Source organism: Schistocerca gregaria, chromosome 7, assembly GCF_023897955.1.
Source record: "Schistocerca gregaria isolate iqSchGreg1 chromosome 7, iqSchGreg1.2, whole genome shotgun sequence".
Lineage (NCBI taxonomy): Eukaryota > Metazoa > Arthropoda > Insecta > Orthoptera > Acrididae > Schistocerca > Schistocerca gregaria.
This window is the reverse complement of record NC_064926.1, coordinates 24,128,017-24,152,431: the sequence shown is the minus strand read 5'-3', so window position 1 is coordinate 24,152,431 and position 24,415 is coordinate 24,128,017. Positions and strand designations below refer to the sequence as shown.

The window sequence follows — 24,415 nt, the reverse complement described above, 5'->3', positions numbered from 1 at the left end:
GGCTTCATAATTCTTCTTATGGTATGGTACAGGTAGTTAAGGGAATATACGAGACCCATAACTTGTTATTGTGTAAGATATTTATCTTTTGGCATTTTTCTGCTACACTGAATTTTGATCTGTAGTATCTGGTGCCATATTTGCTTTGTACTGCAAGTAATATCTTGTTCATTTATGTGTAGATAATTTACATTTCTCCATTTAGTCCAGTGTACATGCACTCTTCCCATGTTATCACTGTGTAGCACCAGGGTAATGGTGAGCTCGCCGATCATTGTAGTTAGCTGGTGAGGATTCTGCAGCTTGCTACCCTTAAGAGTCGTCCATCTTCATGGTGGGTATTATGTCGTAAGGTACTAACCATTGGCTGTTTTGACTTACACAGCCTACCTTGCTATAAATTTTTTTCTCAGGGATGAAAACACTTGGAACTGTTAATAAATTTTCACATTCATTTTTCTGCAGTAATATCCTTTGTTTTGTTGTTGTTATCTGAATTGAATTTTTGAACAGCCTGATGTGGTTGTTTCAAATTGTCATTAAGTTCATTTATGTAGTAAACCTATGTACACACTCTTACACCACTGTAGGTAGGCTGTAAATTTGCCTGTAACATGTTTCATAAGGGGGTTATGCTTTGCCACACAGTGTTCATTGATGATGTACGCAGAAATAACTTACGCCATCCCACCCCTCAGTCCCTGAAACAACTTCATTCTGTCAAGATAATGAACATGTTCATGCTCCATCGTAGTGAAGTGTTTGCATTCCAAAGAACCTGTATCCTTTGTCTGGGGGTTTGATCCTGTAGCTCTTGAATATCTAATTTAGTATTGTCAAGGAAGTTGCTTCCCGTATTTCATAGCAAGACACGGTTCCCATACCTGGGAATGGTCTTCTCTGCAAATGTGGAAATAACAGATATCTTTTCTTGCTATGTCTTGTGATTACTGCACACAGTGAATTTTCTTTGAAAATATAAGGTCAGGAATACCTTCAATTCTCAATTATTTACAAGTAACTCCTATGTGACTGTAATTACTTAGAGTTGTTAAAGCAAAGGATATGTGCAAGATATTCCTTAATGGCTTAAAATTACTTCTTTGGTTCTGGCTGTTGTTGGTAGTTGCTGTGAACAGACAACTGATATGTGACATACAAGTATAAACAGTCCAAGCTTTGAGCATTTCACAAGCTATTACTTTTGTTTCCTGCTACCTGTAAGCTTCATCCATCTTGAAAATGTTGTATGGGAAAAGTTATTATCTTGCTAATGTGATTTATATACTACCAATAGTTCTGAACTATTCCTGAGAAGGGTTTGACTGTTTTGATGTTGCTGAGCTGTAGATAACTACAGATGGCTTCTGGCTTCACCCGGTCTGACTTGTCCTTCGTACAAAATTATGTTTTCCAAGTACCTCAAAAACTGCATTTAATATGTTGAGACATTCACTGTTATTCTGGCCAGTTGGTCATTATGCTCAGTTAGGGATGCTTCCAGTATGACTGCCATTGAAGTAAGTAAAGAACTTTTTCTCTTGTAACATTTTGATCCTAGATCTGCTGAGCTTTTGGAATGTACAGGGCAATTTCTTTAATTACAAGGGCATTCTTTTATTATTACTGTAGATGTTGCACTGGAGACATTTTCCCTTCTTTCTCCTTACCTGGCGATAACTTTTGCCCATACCTAACGTGGATAAATATTTTGCTTCTGCACACTGCAGAGTATTTTGTCTGTTCTGTGTAATTGTTAAATGAATAAAGTCTTTGTGCAATTTTTCAAACAGTTACCAGTTAGTATATGTCGTTTTCACTTAACAGTTTGGTATTTTTTATTAAGTAGTATGATGAGAGGAAATCCTTCGACTAGTACTAGTCATTGATGAACATTTGTGTTATCTCTTTATGCGGTGCGTACTTTGCGATGTGTGTTGTTTAACAGTTCCAAATGCTTACAACCATCCTCTCAACCATGGATAACATTCTCAACTCATGTCTGGTATTGTTATATGTCAGCATATTTCCAGGTAAGTAGAATATATATTGATAGGTGGTTCACAGCTATACAAAGGACACTAATCGCCTTCTCATTTACACGCTCTTCTTGAGTAGCACTTCTTAGCTTAACAGTTGTCAATTTCTGAACTCTTACAATGTCTAATAACGGTCATAGCTTCCTGTTACGAGTTGTGTGTGTCATGACAAGCCCTAGGGGAACATCGGTCCTGATTGACCATCGTTTCATCCTCTGCCATTGGAGTAATTGGTTGTAGTATGTAGAAGCGTTGGTTCAGCCCACTGCTCTCGTGGCTATTGTCAGTTTTGATGACGTGAAGTCACCACTACTTCATTGAGTAGCTCTTCATTTGGCATCAAGAGGCTGAATGCATCCCGTTCAAGTCCACTCACACTCAGCTACTGGAGCAGACATCATCAGTCATTACCTTGTTGAATTTTACTACCAAGTTGTCTAGCTCCACTTCTTCTTCAAGCAGTTTACTGATGTGTTGGCTAAATATAACACAGATACAACCTGTTGTCTCTGCATTTCCCTTTCATTGAAGTTTCTGCATCTGTGGAATTCCTCATGAATGTCTTTTACTAGGTCATAATAGTGTTTGTAACACAACTTTGGGCGGACTTCCTGTCTACTGCCACACTGTCTTGTAGTCTTCTCATGCTTGCCCTAATTTTGCGTACAGTCTCTCTTCTTCTCATTTTTCTTGTTGTATATTGATTTTTTGTCAAACTTCGACAGATTTTTTAGTTACTCTTTGTTTTTGGTGTATGTTCATTTATTTAAGCTATTATGTGCTCTTTTTCAATCTGTACAGCCAGCTTAATTATTATTGAAACTTCACAGCAGATTAAAACTGTTTGCTGGAACAAGACTCGAACTCGGGACCTTTACATTTTTTGAGTGAGTGCTCTAGTGACTGGGCTACCCAACCCCAATTCATGACCTGTCCTCACAGCTTTAATTTAGTCAGTACCTCATCTGTACCTTCTAAACTTCACAAAAACTCTGCTGTGAAATTTGCAAATCTAGCACTGCTGGAAGGAAGACTACTGCAGAGACATGGCTTAGCCACAGCATTAGGATATTTCCATTATTTTTCCCCGTGGTGCATTCCTTTCAGTCTCCAGTTTTGTACTGCTGTATGCAAGTTAATGCAGCTACCACTCTTTGTGTAATTTCTGTGGATATTTTTTCTTTTTCTACCAATTGCTGTGCCGTCTAATCATCTCTGCTGTGAAAGTAGAAATGGCATTTAGGCAACCAATAAAATGGCAGGTCTGAGGGATTGCCGCATTATCAGGTGACATTTCTGGTGTTTACCTCATGTGTATTGCTCCTTGGAAACAAACAGTATGTAGACTATTTTTCAGTTTATCATTGTGAATACAGAATGCTTATGGTGGATTAGTAAGAAATACTATATTTGGTTTGATGTGGTATGCTAGCAGTCTTTAACATCTTTATTGTTACATGGTGTTTTATTATATTTTAAGTAGACAGTCTTGGAAACTGCATAAGATCTTAAATCAACCTAAAGCATTCTGCAGTCAGTGTTGATTTGTTCCCTAGAGGAACATTCATCATACAGTATGAGCTTAATCCACCACAGCAACGGCTGATATCGCGAAAGAGCTTCCTGAGAACATCCGAGAAGCTCACCATTTCAGCAGAGAAGGCAAGGCTGGAGTTATGGAAGAAGTTGACACCTCACCTGCAGACGCCAGAAGCTGAAGAACTATCATCTGGACACAACGAGAGCTGGTTGGTGTGGAAACCTTTAAACAGGTTACGATCAGGAGTTGGACGATCCAGAGACAACCTGAAGAGATGGGGCTTCATAACAGAAGATACGTCCTGTAATTGTGGACAAGAACAAACAACAAACAACAAGCCACATGCTCCAGTGCATTTTCTGCCCTACATCTTGCATGAAGATTGATCTCCTGCAAGCCACTCTAAGCGCCTTGGCGGTTGCAAAGTACTGGGCACACATAATATAAATACAATTTGTGTGTGTGTGTGTGTGTGTGTGTGTGTGTGTGTGTGTGTGTCTATATACACTCCTGGAAATTGAAATAAGAACACCGTGAATTCATTGTCCCAGGAAGGGGAAACTTTATTGACACATTCCTGGGGTCAGATACATCACATGATCACACTGACAGAACCACAGGCACATAGACACAGGCAACAGAGCATGCACAATGTCGGCACTAGTACAGTGTGTATCCACCTTTCGCAGCAATGCAGGCTGCTATTCTCCCATGGAGATGATCGTAGAGATGCTGGATGTAGTCCTGTGGAACGGCTTGCCATGCCATTTCCACCTGGCGCCTCAGTTGGACCAGCGTTCGTGCTGGACGTGCAGACCGCGTGAGACGACGCTTCATCCAGTCCCAAACATGCTCAATGGGGGACAGATCCGGAGATCTTGCTGGCCAGGGTAGTTGACTTACACCTTCTAGAGCACGTTGGGTGGCACGGGATACATGCGGACGTGCATTGTCCTGTTGCAACAGCAAGTTCCCTTGCCGGTCTAGGAATGGTAGAACGATGGGTTCGATGACGGTTTGGATGTACCGTGCACTATTCAGTGTCCCGTCGACGATCACCAGAGGTGTACGGCCAGTGTAGGAGATCGCTCCCCACACCATGATGGCAGGTGTTGGCCCTGTGTGCCTCGGTCGTATGCAGTCCTGATTGTGGCGCTCACCTGCATGGCGCCAAACACGCATACGACCATCATTGGCACCAAGGCAGAAGCGACTCTCATCGCTGAAGACGACACGTCTCCATTCGTCCCTCCATTCACGCCTGTCGCGACACCACTGGAGGCGGGCTGCACGATGTTGGGGCGTGAGCGGAAGACGGCCTAACGGTGTGCGGGACCGTAGCCCAGCTTCATGGAGATGGTTGCAAATGGTCCTCGCCGATACCCCAGGAGCAACAGGGTCCCTAATTTGCTGGGAAGTGGCGGTGCGGTCCCCTACGGCACTGCGTAGGATCCTACGGTCTTGGCGTGCATCCGTGCGTCGCTGCGGTCCGGTCCCAGGTCGACGGGCACGTGCACCTTCCGCCGACCACTGGCAATAACATCGATGTACTGTGGAGACCTCACGCCCCACGTGTTGAGCAATTCAGCAGTACGTCCACCCGGCCTCCCGCGAGCCCACTATACGCCCTTGCTCAAAGTCCGTCAATTGCACATACGGTTCACGTCCACGCTGTCGCGGCATGCTACCAGTGTTAAAGACTGCGATGGAGCTCCGTATGCCACGGCAAACTGGCTGACACTGACGGCGGCGGTGCACAAATGCTGCGCAGCTAGTGCCATTCGACGGCCAACACCGCGGTTCCTGGTGTGTCCGCTGTGTCGTGCGTGTGATCATTGCTTGTACAGCCCTCTCGCAGTGTCCGGAGCAAGTATGTTGGGTCTGGCACACCGGTGTCAATGTGTTCTTTTTTCCATTTCCAGGAGTGTATATATAATAGAAAGAAACATTCCATATGGGAAAAATAAATTTAAAAAATACTTTGACTTACTAAGCGGGAAAGTGCAGGTAGATAGACACAATAAAAAACACACACACAAATCTCAAGCTCTCGCAACCCACGGTTGCTTCATCAGGAAAGACGAAAGGATGTGGGTTTTAAGGGAGAGGGTAATGAGTCATTCCAATCCCAGGAGCGGAAAGACTTACCTTAGGGGGGAAAAAGGGACAGGTACATACACGCGCGCACGCGCGCGCACACACACACACACACACACACACACACACACACACATCCGCACATATAGAAACACAAGCAGACATATGTAAAGGCAATGTGTTTGGGCAGAGATGTCAGTTGAGGTGGAAGTACAGAGGCAAAGATGTTGTTGAATGACAGGTGAGGTATGAGCGGCGGCAACTTGAAATTAGTGGAGGTTGAGGCCTGGTGGGTAACGGGAAGAGAGGATATATTGATGGGGAAGTTCCCGTCTCCGGAGTGTTTGGATAGGTTGGTGTTAATGGGAAGTATCCAGATAACCCGGACGGTGCCAAGATGTGCTGGCCGTGCACCAAGGCATGTTTAGCCACAGGGTGATCCTCATTACCAACAAACACTGTCTGCCTGTGTTTGTTCATGCGAATGGGCAGTTTGTTGCTGGTCATTCCCACATAGAAGGCTTCACAGTGTAGGCAGGTCAGTTGGTAAATTATGTGGGTACTTTCACACGTGGCTCTGCCTTTGACCGTGTACACCTTCCGGGTTACAGGTCTGGAGTAGGTGGTGGTGGTGGTGGTGGTGGTGGTGGTGGTGGTGGTGGTGGTGGTGTGCATGGGACAGGTTTTACACCGGGGGCGTAGGGTAGGAGCGAGAGGGTAGGGAAGGTAGTTGGGGATTTTATAGCGATGAACCAAGAGGTTACGAAGGTTAGGTGGACAGCGGAAAGACACTCTTGGTGGAGTGGGGAGGATTTCATGAAGGATGGATCTCATTTCAGGTCAGGATTTGAGGAAGTCGTATCCCTGCTGAGAGGTACAGTCAGTCTGATCCAGTCCCGGAAAGTATCCTGTCACAAGTGGGCACCTTTGGGGTTTTTCTGTGGGAGGTTCTGGGTTTGAGGGCGTGAGAAATTGACTCTGGTTATTTGCTTCTGTACCAGGTCGGGAGGGTAGTTGTGGGATGCGAAAGCTGTTTTCAGGTTGTTGGTGTAATGGTTCAGGGATTCGGGACTGGAACAAATTCGTTTGCCACGAAGACCTAAGCTGTAGGGAAGGGACCATTTGATAGGGAATGGGTGGCAGCTGTCATAATGTGTAGGTACTGGTGTTTGTTGGTGGGTTTGATGAGGACGGATGTTGACAGATGGAGGTCAGTGTCGAGGAAAGTGGCGTGGGATATGGAGTAGGACCAGGTGAATCTGATGGAACCAAAGGAGTTGAGGTTGGAGAGGAAATTCTGGAGTTCTTCTTCACTGTGAGTCAAGATCATGAAGATGTCATCAATAAATCTGTAGCAGACTTTGGGTTGGCAGGCCTGGGTAACCAAGAAGGCTTCCCAAAGTTTGGTACAGATTTATTGAAATGAATGGACACAGGCAGACAGTGTTTGTTGGTAATGAGGATCACCCTATGGCTAAACATGCCTTGGTGCACGGCCAGCACATCTTGGCACAGTTTTACACCGTCCAGGTTATCTGGATACTTCCCACTAACTAACACCAACCTATCAGAACTCCGGAGATGGGAACTTACCCTTCAATATATCCTCTCTTCCCGTTACCCGCCAGCCCTCAACCTCCGCTAATTTCAACTTGCCGTCCCTCATACATGACTTGGCATTCAACATCGTCTTCGCCTCTGTACTTTTGCCTTGACTGACATCTCTGCCCAAACTTTTTGCCTTTACATATGTCTGCTTGTGTCTGGATATATGTGTGTGTGCGAGTGTGTACCTGTTCCTTTTTCTCCCTAAGGTAAGTCTTTCTGCTCACAGGATTGGAATGACTCCTTACCCTCTCCCTTAAAACCCACATCCTTTCGTCTTTCCCTCTCCCTCAGGAAGATGAAGCAACCGTGGGTTGCGAAAGCTTGAGATTTGTGTGTGTGTGTGTGTGTGTGTGTGTGTGTGTGTGTGTGTGTGTGTTTTATTGTGTCTATCTACTAGCTGTGGCTACTGTAAATTTGTATGTTTCTGACTTTGAGAAAAAAGCTGGTGGTTAGGTCCTTCATAAGTATTTTATTCACAGCTGCTCCTACAATACAACTTTGGTAAATTGTAGTAAATCGTGACAGGCTTTCTTAGTTATTTCTTTGCGTAAATTGGTTTTGCAAGAATTCGTTTAACTTCTCATGAGCCATGTTTTGCAATATTTTCACAATGACTCGCATCCTCCCTCCACCCCCACCCCTATTCCCTTCTTTGGAGCTGCTTCAGTTTTATTCATATAAGCTTGCCTCATTCACGTTATGTTACTGTTGGTCTGAGAACTCAGGTGTTGATCAGCATACCAGGCATTGAATTTGCTGTATGGTGGCTTCTGTCTAGCAGGTAGTTGCCGATGCCAGTTATTTTCTAGGGGTCTTGTTGTGTCACTGTGTCACGCACTTCCACTTTTCATTATGTTTGTTTTCAAGGAAAGTTTCAAAAATTGCTTCTATCCAGTCCTGTTGTAATAACCATCACATATCCCACACTTGGTACCATTTAGGTTTCCCAGTGTCACATTAGCCACTAAATCTTTAAGATGGTACAACACCTTGGTTCAGGTATTTGGTTTTGGTTATTTAGTCATGCTCATACAGCCTGAGCAAAAGCTCTTAATAGCACATAGTAGTGTGATGCAATAATCTGTGGGATTTTGTGTGTGTGTGTGAGAGAGAGAGAGAGAGAGAGAGAGGGGGGGGGGGTTGGAGGGGGGCTGGGGGGGGCGGTTGAGAGAGAGATAGAGAGCTCACTTTCCTAGTAGGTGGCTGTGATCCAGTTGCTCAAAAATGTTTCACTTGCCACTTGTCTGTTGTGGTTTGATGGACCTGTCGGAGTAAAATGATTAATTCTTTCAAGGTTCTTCCTGAAGTGATTTACTACTTTGACCAGTGTAGTGGGAACATGTTCAGTTATTTGCGGTGTTTCAATCTTAACTGATCATTATTGGTTGTACATTTGTCTACAGGTAAGCTATACCTAGAACTGAAGCGCTACAGGGAAGCGGAGAGTATATACAAACAGCTGCTAATGCGGAATCCAGAAAACACGTCATATTATATGAAGTTGCAGGAAGCACAGCAGCTGAAGGATCCTGATGATATTTTGCGTATGTTTGCTGGCTACCAAGAGCTTTTCCCTAGAGCACAGGCACCGAAGCGACTACCACTGAATTATGCTTCAGGTAAGACCTTGTTTTTCTTCCTTGAACTTCTTTGCAAATGACAGTCCTATAGAAAATATTTGGCAGACTATTTGTACAAACTCAGATTGTACATTTGTATCAGTAGTTGCTGTATGAAACACTTCTGTCATGAATTTACTAAAATAGTTTTGTTATCCCCTATATTTTGTTGGCTAGTAACATCATTGTCCTGTATGTAACATTATTTACAGGTTTCTTCCCTGCATATCCCAAAATTTATGTTTGGGGATGAAACTGGAAGATGAAAATAAATAAGTAAATAATAAATTTTTAACAGTCATCATGTAGGAAGTGGAGGGAGTGGGGAGGAGGGCGGGTGAGGGGATTATGCTAACAGAGGTTAACCCAGGCAGGAGAGCAGTGGATGAAAGGATGTGTTGGGGAGCAAGTTCCCATCTCCAAAGTTTAGATGAACCGAAGAAGGAATATCTTGTTCTGTCTCTTTGTCCACTCGCATGATGCAGTTTGAGGAGTAGCAAGTGGAATTTGAGCCAACTGAATAAGGCATATATTCTTTTATAATCAATTGTTAAAGTCTTCGTTACAGAAGCAGCAGTCATGCGAACAATTGAGTAGATAGTTGTAGTGCTTTATTCGAAATGGTTCTAGTTAAATGAATCTGGCTTTCTTGGAATATTTCACTTTAGTTTAAGGAAATGTCGGGAAAGGGCAAAGATGTCAGAAACAACAAGAAAAAGTCTAAATAGAATTCACTAGGCAAAATTAAACAATCAAAGATGGAATAATGACAATATCATGAAAAGGGTAGATTGCTACTCCCCATCCAGTGGAGATGTTGAATCACAGACAACTGTGACAAAAAGACTGCTAAATAAGTAAGCTTATGGCCAAAAGACCTCCTTCTGGAGTTGACAACACACACACACACACACACACACACACACACACACACACACACACAACTACTGCCGAGAACTGGTTGTTTAGCCTCAGCAGCCAGAGACAGTGACAATGTGTGTGAGTATGTTGTCTAATTCACAAGAAGGCCTTATGGTTGAAATCTTACTTGGTTAGCAGTCTTTTTGTTCCGCCAGTCTGTGATCAATTTCTCCACTATATGGTGAGTAGCAGTCTATCCTTTTCATAATAGAAGGAGAAGATTATATCATAATTAAACTTTTCGGGATTTTTTCATGGTGGTTCCATGAAGTTTCCTCAGAAATGTTTGTCTCCTGCTTCTGTATTTTTATTGAGATAACATATCTGCTCCCATAATTATACTAGAAAATGCACAACTGAATTTGTGCTGAACATATCTTGCGTATTTTTCAATCATTGGAACCTGAGTTACTAATAGGAAATAATAAAATGTTCATGCAGTGAAGAGAGAGTTTATAGAGGTGAGCAGTGTTATGTGAGCAAATTACATTTTTAGCTTTGTATATTTGTAATAGTGCTGCTAAGTTCATATCTTAAGGAGGATTATCAATTTATGTTGTTATAATTATGTTTAAATGGTTATGTAAAAATAGATTTCTCTGCCAAATGTCACCATGCACATTTCTTTAAATTCTGTTTACAGGTTTAACATTCCGTACCATGGTAGACAAGTACCTAAGGCAAGGTCTGCATAAAGGAGTACCCCCTCTTTTTGTAGACCTTAGGTCACTTTATAAAGATCCAGAAAAGGTTGAGACCATCCATAAACTCGTCCTTCAATATGTGGATGCTTTAAAGGCTTATGGCCGATTCAGTGCACAAGGTACTTCAGTTTGCTTTCAGCTTTTCTAAGTTATTCACAGTTTGTGAAAATATGTGTGAAACAATCACAAAGTAGATCTGTTCCCTAAAGTTTTCTAATGGTACAGAAAGATGTAAATTTATTTTAGGAAATAATTGCTATTGTAGAAATATAGTCTTTAATTCATCTTGAAGTCTGTTTGACAGTTTTATAATTCACTGTTCGATGATTCTATATGAGTTCAGTGGCTCCCTACAGCATAACCAATTATGAAAAATTTCTTGGTAATTTAAGAGACCATTTTATATAAAGAAAGCTTAAACATAACACTATAGTTTTTAATGGAAATTCAGTGATACGGTTCGAGAAACTGATAACTTTGCCACAACTCTGACCACGACATAGTCAGTATTGTGGTTGTAGGAAATCCATTGGTTTTATCAGACGTGCTTGTGGATTATATTGCATGGATGGTTCTTGCATTTTTCTTAGCACTCTGCAAATAATGTAAACCGTTTGGGGGGGGGGGGGGGGCATGTTCTATTTCCAGTTATAAACCTGTAAAGTTTGGGACTATGGACTTTAATTTAGGAAGAGCAGGGTTCAGATCTCAGTTTTGTCATCCAGATTTAGGTTTCCTGCTAATTCAGCTTCTCAAATGACTTTGATTTGATGGTATGTAAAGGAATCAAGTTCGTAACAACAAAGTTCACTATGCATTGGTCCACACTACCTCGCGACACACCTCTGCCAGTTGCTGCAATGCTGAGAGACTCTCAAATGCTTCTCTGTCATTTTCTTTTAACCAGATTACTGCTACTGGCTCCGTAGTCAATATCTGAATCCCCAAAGATTGATTTTTCTTTTAGGCTTTCCTCACCCGAATTTTGCCTTTACTGTTTCTTCAGACTGTACATGTGGCACCTCATGTGCTCTCCTTAGGTGTAGTTTCAAATTTTTAAGGCTCAAAGCATCAGTCCTAATTGTTGCCTGTCTTTTTTTATTTATTTTTTTTTTCTTAAAAAAAAAAAAAGAAAGCACAGTTTGCAGTTGAAAAGTATTCGTTCTCTCGAACTGGATACAAAATTAACATAATGAGTTAAATTCACCCACAGACACCTATAATCTGATTCTGTGATGTAGTTTCCACAGCCAGTCCACTAACGGAAGGTAATGCTTTTTTCCAAACTCGGCAAACTAAAAATAATAAATGCCCAACACCTATTGTTTCTTATTCGTACTTCATTTAGTTAGACCAATCGTGTCATCTGCATGACCGGTACTTGTCACAACATGATTTATGTGGGTGGCATTGCGCTATTTTTCCCATAAATAGCAGGTACCTAACTAACGATTAATGGATTGAAAGTTAATGGAAGTTAGAGTTCCTTGTCGTTTTTCAAAATTAACTTAAAAGTTAGTCTGTTACTTGAAAAGTTAGCTTTGTTAATTAATGAATAAAGCTTGACCACTATGTTTTTAGCAATACATGTGCCTCAGAACTTGCAACTGCATATCATATTTGCTGTACCTTTTTCGTACACTACTTTAGTCAAGGAAGGTTATGTTATTAACAGAGCAAATCTGGTTTACCCAAGTTCTTCAGAATTTAAAGAGAGCATGTTCGTGTAAAAGTTCTGTAATAACTCTCACAAAAAATATAATTTACTATTTGTTTTTTAGAAGTTGCTGTGCATGATTTGAGAATTTTTGCTGCACCATTACCCTCCGTATCAATAAAAAACAGTGAACATTCTAACATGTTTTGTTTAGCATAAATGGCTTGGATAAGTTGAAAATTTTGTCAGATTTTGGAATTTGTTCATAGGGGGACAGACTGACCACAATTTATGAAGAGTATTTTTCACAGAGAGAGCTTGCAATATTATATTTATTCCACATTTTGAAAATTACATCACCCCTAAGGGAAGTCTTTCCGCTCCCGGGATTGGAATGACTCCTTACCCTCTCCTTTAAATCCCACATCCTTTCGTCTTTCCCTCACCTTCCTAAAGAAGCAACCATCGGTTGCGAAAGCTAGTAATTCTGTGTGTGTGTGTTTGTGTGTTTTGTTCATTGTGCCTGTCTGCCGGCACTTTCCCGCTTGGTAAGTCTTGGAATCTTTGTTTTTAATATATTTTTCCCATGTGGAAGTTTCTTTCTATTTTATTTACATAATAATATATTTGTATGAATATAATAGAGGGAAACATTCCACTTGGGAAAAATATATCAAAAAACAAAGATGATGTGACGTACCCAACGAAAGCGCTGGCAGGTTGATAGACACACAAACATACACACAAAATTCAAGCTTTGGCAACCCACGGTTGCTACATCAGGAAAGCGGGAAGGAGAGGGAAAGACGAAAGGATGTGGGTTTTAAGGAAGAGGGTAAGGAGTCATTCCAATCCCGGGAGCGGAAAGACTTTCCTTGGGGGGGGGGGGGGGGGGGAGGACAGGTATATATTTTCATGTTAACCCTTTCGCCGATCTTGATGTGTAGACACATCCTGCTCTGCTGTTCCCTAGGTGCTGTGGACATGCATGCACATGCCACTTGGGTTCTCCTACAGTGCTATTGACATCTGTATGCATCCTGAGCCGCCAACCACACACTACTGCGAACAAAGAGTACTTATCATACAAGAAATGTGCATCTTTGCATGACATCATTTGTAAAAAAGTTTGTTTCAGTACCCTCAACTGTTTCATGCAATATGACGATTGTTACAACCACATAATTCCTGATTCACTGGGACACAAATGGGAGCAATCACATATAACCATCTGTCAGATTTAAAAATTAATAACTTCAAAATGAAATGAGATATCATTCTGCTCTCAGTTTTTAATAAAATTTTGATATCCTATCTACATTACATATATTGCAACTGTAGGAGCTAAAATCAATCATATGCAAAGTTTAAGCAATGCTTTTTTACCTCTGCAAACCCAAAATATCATGCAGTGTTTTACTTCTTTTGATGCAGTCCTTTATTGAAGGAAGATATTAGACTGTAAGATGTGCAAAAGTAATTTTTTTCTTTCTTTCTTTCTTTCTTTCTTTCTTTCTTTCTTTCGCCATCAATAGTTTTAAGAAAACTGGATAGTGATCATTTCACAGGGGCCAGAACACTGTCTCTCAACACAGGTTTCAGCATTTGGCATGGAGTACAGTAGCAAAAAAGCCATGCCCAGCACAGAATGCAGAGAGCATGCCTATAACAGTGAAAGTGTTAAGAGTCAGAAAATAAACTAAAATACCAATATAGGATGAAATCTGTAACCTTCGGAATTGGTAATTTGACAGTCATTGACTGAGCCACCAAGCTACTGAATTTTGAAATTTCTGTGTCTTTGCCTAATAGTTGTTGATCGCTGGGATGACTACAGTCTGATTAAAATTACTTGATAGTTGACACTTAACATGTTGTACGTGCCTTCCTCCAGTCAGAATGCTCAACTTCACCAAAGTTTTCACTGTTGCAAAACTGCCACAACAGTCAGTTCATTTCTGATTCCTTGTCTGGATTTTTTTCTTGTTGTACTTGGATCCCGAATGCTGAGTTTAGCCCTTTTATTCCGCATTTCATTACACGTAATAAACACACCTAAAACAACATACAGTGTGTAAACTTTTAGATTGCAGACCTCTTCCTAGTCCTGAATCGGTAGAAGTCGGTAAACGTCGGGAGGCTTCGGTAGGCACGCAGTTCCGACTGCTGCCAACATGACGTAGCTGACCGTGTTGTACAAGGTGGCCATTGTCATCTGCTTCGTTATTGTTTTGCGCTGTACTGTTCTGCGTCTTTTTATTGTGTAGTTGTGCTAAACATTATCAAAATGAGTGAAGAGGCAGTTACTGGCCCATCTCAGGAGTCCCTAACAATCCCTACCAGTAGGCCTACGGTTAGAAGGAAACCAGTATTACGTAGCAATGCTCGCTAAATTATATTGTGTGTGATTGAATGCTGTGAAAGGAAAAGGGAGCAGAAAAAAATTGCTACACCTCATTTACAAATCTTTTGTGAGAGCTGCTACATACACAGGACAAAGCATGCGTAGCGTTGGAAGATTCAAACAGTTTTCCAAGAATCATCCTGGCGTATCACCTCAAGTGACTGGCAAGAAAAGTTGAGTTGCCATTTCAGATATTTTGTTCGCGATCACTTTGAAGGAGCCCCCTATTTCGTCGGAATTACCTTATATTTCATTTTTCCTTGCTACCGTATTGCTTTGTATGGAAACACCACTGGTAACTGTATTATTGCAATTGGATGAATGGTTTGTGAGCGCATAGTAGATAAACATACATACATTAATTTATTATTATTATTATTATTATTATTATTATTATTATCATCGTTAATTCCCCATTAAGGAGAGCGTTAACACACAATCAATGTTCACAATGACAATATGGTACATAATTTGGTACATTTCAAATTCATTGCACTTTTTTCTGTCTCTTTCTTTTCTCTTCCCATAAATCTCTCCTAAATTCACTGTGTTTCTTCTTCCTCTCTTTTGTCCACTTCTTTCCTGATTTCTTTTCTTTTGGTGTTCCTTCGAATTTCTGTTTTTTGATTTTTTTTGTCTGTATTTTCCTCTGTTTTTATATTTCTTCTGTGGAGATGTTTAGATTTTTGAGGTCTTCCATGGTTTCCCTTACCCAGTTAGTTTTCACCTTATTCGTCACCACTATGTTAAAAATCTTCTTGGTCAGCCTATTTTCATTCATCCTATGAATGTGCCCATAGAATTTTGCCCTTCTTTTTCTGATATTGTCTGTAATTGTCTCTGCCTGTTTGTACAATTCCTTTGTTGGTCTCTTTATACACATCCCCTGTCTCTGAACTGGCCAATAGATCTTTCTCAGAATTTTCCTCTCTTGCTTTCCCATTTCCTTGATTTTAGTTCCTCTGATTAGTGTTGTTTCTGAGGCATACAAGGCCTCAGGTAAGATTACTGTTTTGTAATGTCTTAATTTGGCATTGACGGAAATATTTCTTTTATTGTAATGGTTCCATGTAAGTCTGTATGCTTTTTGTAGTTTTGTAACCCTTTCTTCATTGGCTGTTGAATTCAGTCCTGTTTTCTGTATAATCTCTCCCAGGTATTTGAAACTTTCTACTTGTGTTATCTTTCCGTACTTTGTTGTCAATGGGCTTCTGTCTGTAGTTTTTGTGTCCATGTACTGGGTTTTTTCATATGATATTTGTAGTCCTGTTCTGGCTGCGATTTCATGCAATATCTCTAGGGCTTCTCTGGCTTCTTTTCTGTCATTTGTAATGATGGCTATATTGTCCACAAAGTCGAGACATTTTATGTTGATGGTTATTTTCTCTAAAACAGCGTGGGTGACAGGCCATCTCCCTGTCTCACTCCTGTCTTGATTTCGAAAGATTCTGAGATCTCGCCCATGAACTTCACTTTTGACTTTGTATTTGTTAATGTTTCCTGAATTAGTTTTCTGGTCTTATTGTCTACCTTCATTTCTTCTAGTGTATTAAAAAGTGTTTCTCTGTCTATGGAATTGTAAGCCTTCTTGAAATCAACAAATGTTACTGTGGTGTTTCTGGACTTTCTCGTTGTTAGTAATGTTCTCAGACACCAGATCTGCTCACTGCATGATCTTCCCTCCTTGGTAGTCTCCGATCTGTGGATCTATCTGAGGTTCTAGGTGATATAACAGGGCTTTTGATAGAATTTTGTATGCCACCGGCAGTAACGAAATTCCTCTTATAGTTATTAGGGTTTGTTTTGTCTCCTTTCTTGTGGAGGGGGTGTATTAGGGCTGACTTCCATTCTTCTGGTATCTTTTCTGTTTCCCAGATGTTTTTGATTATAGTATGAATTTTGGGTGTAATGTTTTCATGGTTTAATTTCCATATTTCTGCAATCAGTCCATCTTCACCTGGTGGTCTTATTTTTCAATGATTTTATTATTTTCACGATTTCTTCATATGTTGGGGGTTTGGAGTCCCGGTTGGGTTCTGGTTTTGTAAACTGTAATCTCTGTTTTGGTTTATCACAGTTAAGCAATGTGTCAAAGTATCTGGCTAATATTTCACAGTTTTTCTTCGGATTTGTCTCTAGTGTTCCATTTTGTCTTTTGAAGCATAAGCTTGGTGGCTGATATCCTATCATATTTTCTCGGAATACTCTGTAAAAATTTCGTGTGTTGTTTCTGGTCAAGTCTTCTTCTATCTCCTTCAACCTGCTGTTTTCGTAACCTCTTTTTTTCTCTTCGGATTATTTTTGAAGTGTTTTTCTGTATCCTGTTGAAGTCCTCCCATTTTTCTTGTGTTTTATGGCTGTTAAATTTTTTTCAGGCTTGTATTCTGTCTTCTATGGCCCTGTTGCATGTCATGTTCTACCATCGGTGTTTCCTTTTTCTCGGTGGCTACCCCAATTTTATCAGTTTTTATTTTTTCTGACAGTTCTGTCCAGTTGTTGCTATTGATTTTCGTTATTTCTTCTATTATTTCTTTCTTGTTTATTTGTAGGTACTCTGGATCTGTTCTGAAAGGTCTGCTGGTTCTCTTGATTTGTCTATTGGGTATAAATTTTACTTTAATTTGGAGAAGGTGATGATCAGATTAGAAAACTCCTTTCCTTGTTCTTAGGTTCATTATTTCTCTGATGTTTTTTGTCGATATTGCTACGTGTTCTATCTGAAATTCTCCTAGAGCATGGTTGGGGGTTTTTCCAAGTTACAAGTTATCTGTGTGGTTTCTGGAATTGCGTTGACATGATTTTCAGATCAAAATTTCTGTAGAAGTTTATCAAGTTCTCTCCATTTTTGTTTGTTCTCATGTGGGCCATGTGTTTCACTGTCGTGTCTCGGAATTTTCTTTCCTTGCCTAAGTGGGCAGTGAAGTCTCCTAGTAACACTTTTATGTGATTCTTGGGGATTTTGCTGGTAGTTTCTTCCAGATCTTCCCAGAATACCTCTATCATCTCTGGGTTCTTCTTGTTATAATTGTTGGTGGAGGCATGTCCATTGATTAATGTATAGGCTTTGTTTCCAGATCTTATCATGAGTGTCGACATTTTTTCTGATTTTGAGGTGAAATCTATTACGGAGTCCAGTATCGATTTATGTACTACAAAACTAGTTCCGAAGAGTTTGAGATTTCTTCCTGGGATGGTTATAGCTGGTTTCCCCTTATATATTCTGTAATTTTCAGAATCAAAGTGGTTCTCATCTGCAAATCGTGTTTCCTGTATTGCCATAACTTTGATGTTGTATTTATCCATGGCGTTTGTTAATTGTTTCAGTTTACCTGCCCTCAGTAGTGTGTTGGTGTTGAGTGTTCCCATGTAAAATACTTTTTTCATCTTGAGGGTTTTTGAGAGGCTCCGATTCTTCTCTTCAAGACATGCCTGACCCCCTGGAATCCGATGATCAGGTCTATTACCCAGTCTTACTGACTGGGGCCCACGGTAGTGGATTATTTCCCGTTGTTCTGTCATGATTATTGGTTTGTGTTGAGGTATTGGTGGTGAAATCACTAAGTATCTCACATAATTTCGACTGGAGTTTTGAGTTGCAGAAGATTAACTTACAGCCGAGCTCACAGAGCCAACAGACGCTGACCAGAATACCGGTGGCTGCCACGCAGATGTGTCTGGATTTTGAGGCTTTGCATGTAACCCTATGCAGGGGCCCTTACAGGGTGCTACCATCTGGAGCCAGATGGATCCAGGTATTTTTTTTTTACGAGGTGTTACTCCTCCCCCTCCTCCTTCCTCATCACTTGTGAGATGAGGCCCCGGACTTGACTTACCAAGCGGGAAAGCGCCGGTAGATAGGCACAATGAATAAAACACACACACCCAGAATTTCGAGCTTTCGCAACCGGCGGCTGCTTCGTCAGGAAAGAGGGAAGGAAAAGGAAAGATGAAAGGATGTGGGTTTTAAGGGAGAAGGTAAGGAGTCATTCCAATCCTGGGAGAGGAGAGAATTACCTTAGGGGGAAAAAAGGATAGGTATATACTCGCGTGCGTGCGTGCACACACACACACACACACACACACACACACACACACACACACACACACAGACACAAGCAGACATATTTAAAGGCAAAGAGTATAGGCAGAGATGTCAATATAGATATAGATTAAAAACAAAGATTCCAAGACATACCAAGCGGGAAAGTGCCGGTAGACAGGCACAATAAAATAACACACAAACACAAAATTACGAGCTTTCGCAAGCGGCAGTTGCTTCGTCAGGAAAGAGGGAAGGAAAATGAAAGGCGAAAGTATGTGGGTTCCAAGGGAGAGGGCAAGGAGTCATTCCAATCCCGGGAGCGGAAAGACCCACCTTAGGGGGAAAAAAGGACAGGTATACACTCTCAATCGCATGCGCGCGCACGCGCCCACACACACACACACACACACACACACACACACCTTTAAATATGTCTGCTTGTGTCTGTATATGTGTGTGTGTGTGTGTGTGTGTGTGTGTGTGTGTGTGTGTGTGTATGTGTGTGTGTGTGTGTGTGCGTGTGTGCGTGCGTGCGTGCGTGCGTGCGTGCGTGCGTGGGTGTATACCTGTCCTTTTTCCCCCCTAAGGTGGGTCTTCCCGCTCCCGGGATTGGAATGACTCCTTACCCTCTCCCTTAAAACCCACATCCTTTCGTCTCTCCCTCTCTTTCCCTCTTTCCTGAAGAAGCAACCATCGGTTGCGAAAGCTAGTAATTCTGTGTGTGTGTTTTGTTCATTGTGCCTGTCTGCCGGCGCTTTCCCGCTTGGTAAGTCTTGGAATCTTTGTTTTTAATATATATATATATATATATATATATATATATATATATATATATATATAATTGTTGGGTTCAAATTAATGACGATGTAAATAAAACAGAAAGAAACTTCCACATGGGAAAAATATATTAAAAACAAAGATTCCAAGACTTACCAAGCGGGAAAGCGCCGGCAGACAGGCACATGAACAAAACACACAAACACACACACAGAATTACAAGCTTTCGCAACTGGCAGTTGCTTCGTCAGGAAAGAGGGAAGGAGAGGGAAAAATGAAAGGATGTGGGTTTTAAGGGAGAGGGTAAGGAGTCATTCCAATCCCGGGAGCGGAAAGACTTCCCTTAGGGGAAAAAAAGGACAGGTGTACACTCGCACACACACACACACACACACATATCCATCCGCACATACACAGACACAAGATGACTGCTTGTGTCTGGTTTCCCACCTCCGGAAAGGCAACTCACTCACCCTCCACTACCTTTCCAACAAACCTCAACCTCCTCTCATTGCACACAGACCCAGTCTCTCCCATCTACTCAATCTCCCACTTCCAGCTCCACTCCCCCCAACACCTCAAAATTCTAGTCAACACAATCTGGAACCACAACACCCCAATTCAGTAGTTAACCTTTCCTCCAAACCCCTCTCCCAATCCGAAACCTCTGTCCGATCCAAAGGCCTCACCTTCAGCCCCACTCCCAGGTTCAACCAAACTGCCCTTGTCAAGGATTTACTGTCCTACACTCGTAGTCTCTGCTGGAAATATCACTTTGCCACGAAGAAAAACAATCCTGATCCCACTCCTAATGATCCAACTCCCCAAGACACTATCCAAATTGAACCCTGCCTGCAACAGTTCCGTCCTCCATCACAGCGGGACCCACCTCCTCTTCCTCAAAATCACCCTCTCCAAACCTTCCAGGAATTTCTCACTTCCAGCCTTGCCTCTCAATCTTTCTTGAAAAACCTTAATCCTACTCCCAACATCACCACAGCCGAATCCCAGGCCATCCGTGATCTGAAAGCTGACCGATCCATCATCATTCTTCCGGCTGACAAGGGTTCCACGACTGTGGTACTTGATCGTCGGGAGTATGTGGCTGAGGGACTGCGTCAGCTTTCAGACAACTCTACATACAAAGTTTGCCGAAGTAATCCCATTCCTGATGTCCAGGCGGAGCTTCAAGGAATCCTCAGAACCTTAGGCCTCCTACAAAACCTTTCACCTGACTCCATCAAACTCCTCACCCCACCGTCACCTCGCACTCCTACCTTCTACCTACTTCCTAAAATTCACAAACCCAAACATCCTGGCCGCCCCATTGTAGCTGGTTACCAAGCCCCCACAAAACGTATCTCTGCCTACGTAGATCAACACCTTCAACCCATCACATGCAGTCTCCCATCCTTCATCAAAGACACCAACCACTTTCTCGAATGCCTGGAATCCTTACCCAGTCTGTTACCCCCAGAAACCATCCTGGTAACCATTGATGCCACTTCCCTATACACAAATATCCCGCACGTCCAGGGCCTCGCTGCAATGGAGCACTTCCTTTCACGCCGATCACCTGCCACCCTACCTAAAACCTCTTTCCTCGTCACCTTAGCCAGCTTCATCCTGACCCACAACTTCTTCACTTTTGAAGGCCAGACATACCAACAATTAAAGGGAACAGCCATGGGTACCAGGATGGCCCCCTCGTATGCCAACCTATTTATGGGTCGCTTAGAGGAAGCCTTTTTGGTTACCCAAGCCTGCCAACCCAAAGTTTGGTACAGATTTATTGATGACATCTTCATGATCTGGACTCACAGTGAAGAACAACTCCAGAATTTCCTCTCCAACCTCAACTCCTTTGGTTCCATCAGATTCACCTGGTCCTACTCCAAATCCCATGCCACTTTCCTAGATGTTGACCTCCATCTGTCCAATGGCCAGCTGCACACATCCGTCCACATCAAACCCACCAACAAGCAACAGTACCTCCATTATGACAGCTGCCACCCATTCCATATCAAACGGTCCCTTCCCTACAGCCTAGGCCTTCGTGGCAAACGAATCTGCTCCAGTCCTGAATCCCTCGACCATTACACCAACAACCTGAAAACAGCTTTCGCATCCCGCAACTACCCTCCCAACCTGGTACAGAAGCAGATAACCAGAGCCACTTCCTCATCCCCTCAAACCCAGAACCTCTCACAGAAGAACCCCAAAAGTGCCCCACTTGTAACAGAATACTTCCCGGGACTGGATCAGACCTTGAATGTGGCTCTCCAGCAGGGATATGACTTCCTAAAATCCTGCCCCGAAATGAGATCCATCCTTCATGAAATCCTCCCCACTCCACCAAGAGTGTCTTTCCGCCGTCCACCTAACCTTCGTAACCTCTTGGTTCATCCCTATGAAATCCCCAAACCACCTCCCCTACCCTCTGGCTCCTACCCTTGCAACCGCCCCCGGTGTAAAACCTGTCCTATGCACCCTCCCACCACCACCTACTCCAGTCCTGTAACCCGGAAGGTGTACACGATCAAAGGGAGAGCCACATGTGAAAGCACCCACGTGATTTACCAACTGACCTGCCTGCACTGTGATGCTTTCTATGTGGGAATGACCAGCAACAAACTGTCCATTCGCATGAATGGACACAGGCAGACAGTGTTTGTTGGTAATGAGGATCACCCTGTGGCTAAACATGCCTTGATGCACAGCCAGCACATCTTGGCACAGTGTTACACCGTCCGAGTTATCTGGATACTTCTCACCAACACCAACCTATCCGAACTCCGGAGATGGGAACTCGCCCTTCAGTATATCCTCTCTTCTCGATACCCGCCAGGCCTCAACCTCCGCTAATTTCAAGTTGCCGCCGCTCATACCTCACCTGTCTTTCAACAACTTCTTTGCCTCTGTACTTCCGCCTCGACTGACATCTCTGCCCTTAACTCTTTGCCTTTAAATATGTCTGCTTGTGTCTGTGTATGTGCGGATGGATATGTGTGTGTGTGTGCGAGTGTACACCTGTCCTTTTTTTCCCCTAAGGGAAGTCTTTCCGCTCCCGGGATTGGAATGACTCCTTACCCTCTCCCTTAAAACCCACATCCTTTCATTTTTCCCTCTCCTTCCCTCTTTCCTGACGAAGCAACTGCCAGTTGCGAAAGCTCGTAATTCTGTGTGTGTGTTTGTGTGTTTTGTTCATGTGCCTGTCTGCCGGCGCTTTCCCGCTTGTTAAGTCTTGGAATCTTTGTTTTTAATATATTTTTCCCATGTGGAAGTTTCTTTCTGTTTTATTTACATCGTTATGAATCTTTATTTTTAATATATTTTTCCCATGTGGAAGTTTCTTTCTGTTTTATATATATATATATATATATATAATGATGTAAATAAAATAGAAAGAAACTTCCACATGGGAAAAATATATTAAAAACAAAGATTCCAAGACTTACCAAGCGGGAAAGCGCCGGCAGACAGGCACATGAACAAAACACGCAAACACACACACAGAATTGCTAGCTTTGGCAACCGATGGTTGCTTCTTCAGGAAGGAGAGGGAAAGACGAAAGGATGTGGGTTTTAAGGGAGAGGGTAAGGAGTCATTCCAATCCCGGGAGCGGAAAGACTTCCCTTGGGGGGAAAAAAAGGACAGATGTACACTCGCACACACACACACATATCCATCCGCACATACACAGACACAAGCAGACATATTTAAAGGCAAAGAGTAAGGGCAGAGATGTCAGTCGAGGCGGAAGTACAGAGGCAAAGAAGTTGTTGAAAGACAGGTGAGGTATGAGCGGCGGCAACTTGAAATTAGCGGAGGTTGAGGCCTGGCGGGTATCGAGAAGAGAGGATATACTGAAGGGCGAGTTCCCATCTCCGGAGTTCGGATAGGTTGGTGTTGGTGGGAAGTGCCCAGATAACTCTGACGGTGTAACACTGTGCCAAGATGTGCTGGCCATGCACCACGGCACGTTTAGCCACAGGGTGATCCTCATTACCAACAAACACTGTCTGCCTGTGTCCATTCATGCGAATGGACAGTTTGTTGCTGGTCATTCCCACATAGAAAGCGTCACAGTGCAGGCAGGTCAGTTGGTAAATCACGTGGGTGCTTTCACACGTGGCTCTCCCTTTGATCGTGTACACCTTCCGGGTTACAGGACTGGAGTAGGTGGTGGTGGGAGGGTGCATAGGACAGGTTTTACTCCGGGGGCGGTTGCAAGGGTAGGAGCCAGAGGGTAGGGAAGGTGGTTTGGGGATTTCATAGGGATGAACCAAGAGGTTACGAAGGTTAGGTGGACGGCGGAAAGACACTCTTGGTGGAGTGGGGAGGATTTCATGAAGGATTGATCTCATTTCGGGGCAGGATTTTAGGAAGTCGTATCCCTGCTGGAGAGCCACATTTTGAGTCTCATCCAGTCCCGGGAAGTATCCTGTCACAAGTGGGCCACTTTTGTGGGGTCCTTCTGTGAGAGGTTCTGGGTTTGAGGGGATGAGGAAGTGGCTCTGGTTATTTGCTTCTGTACCGGGTCGTGAGGGTAGTTGCAGGATGCGAAAGCTGTTTTCAGGTTGTTGGTGTAATGGTTCAGGGATTCAGGACTGGAGCAGATTCATTCGCCACGAAGGCCTAGGCTGTAGGGAAGGGACTGTTTGATATGCAATTGGTGGCAGCTGTCATAATGTATGTACTGTTGCTTGTTGGTGGGTTTGATATGGACGGATGTGTGAAGCTGGCCATTGGACAGATAGAGGTCAACGTCAAGGAAAGTGGCATGGGATTTGGAGTAGGACCAGGTGAATCTGATGAAACCAAAGGAGTTGAGGTTGGAGAGGAAATTCTGGAGTTCTTCTTCACTGTGAGTTCAGATCATGAAGAGGTCATCAATAAATCTGTACCAAACTTTGGGTTGGCAGGCTTGGGTAACCAAGAAGGCTTCCTCTAAGTGACCGATAAATAGGATGGCATAGAAGGGGCCATCCTGGTACCCATGGCTG

General features: G+C 42.7%; 1 protein-coding gene across 1 annotated transcript in view; it reads left to right on the top strand.

The window, feature by feature from the left end:
- Positions 1 to 24,415, top strand: part of LOC126282172 (N-alpha-acetyltransferase 15, NatA auxiliary subunit) — a 282,396-nt gene that overhangs the window by 24,689 nt on the left and 233,292 nt on the right. The window contains exons 6-7 of the mRNA XM_049981696.1: positions 8,688 to 8,903; positions 10,468 to 10,647. Coding sequence (XP_049837653.1) covers positions 8,688 to 8,903; positions 10,468 to 10,647 — 396 coding nt within the window. The remainder of the gene's footprint in view (positions 1 to 8,687; positions 8,904 to 10,467; positions 10,648 to 24,415) is intronic.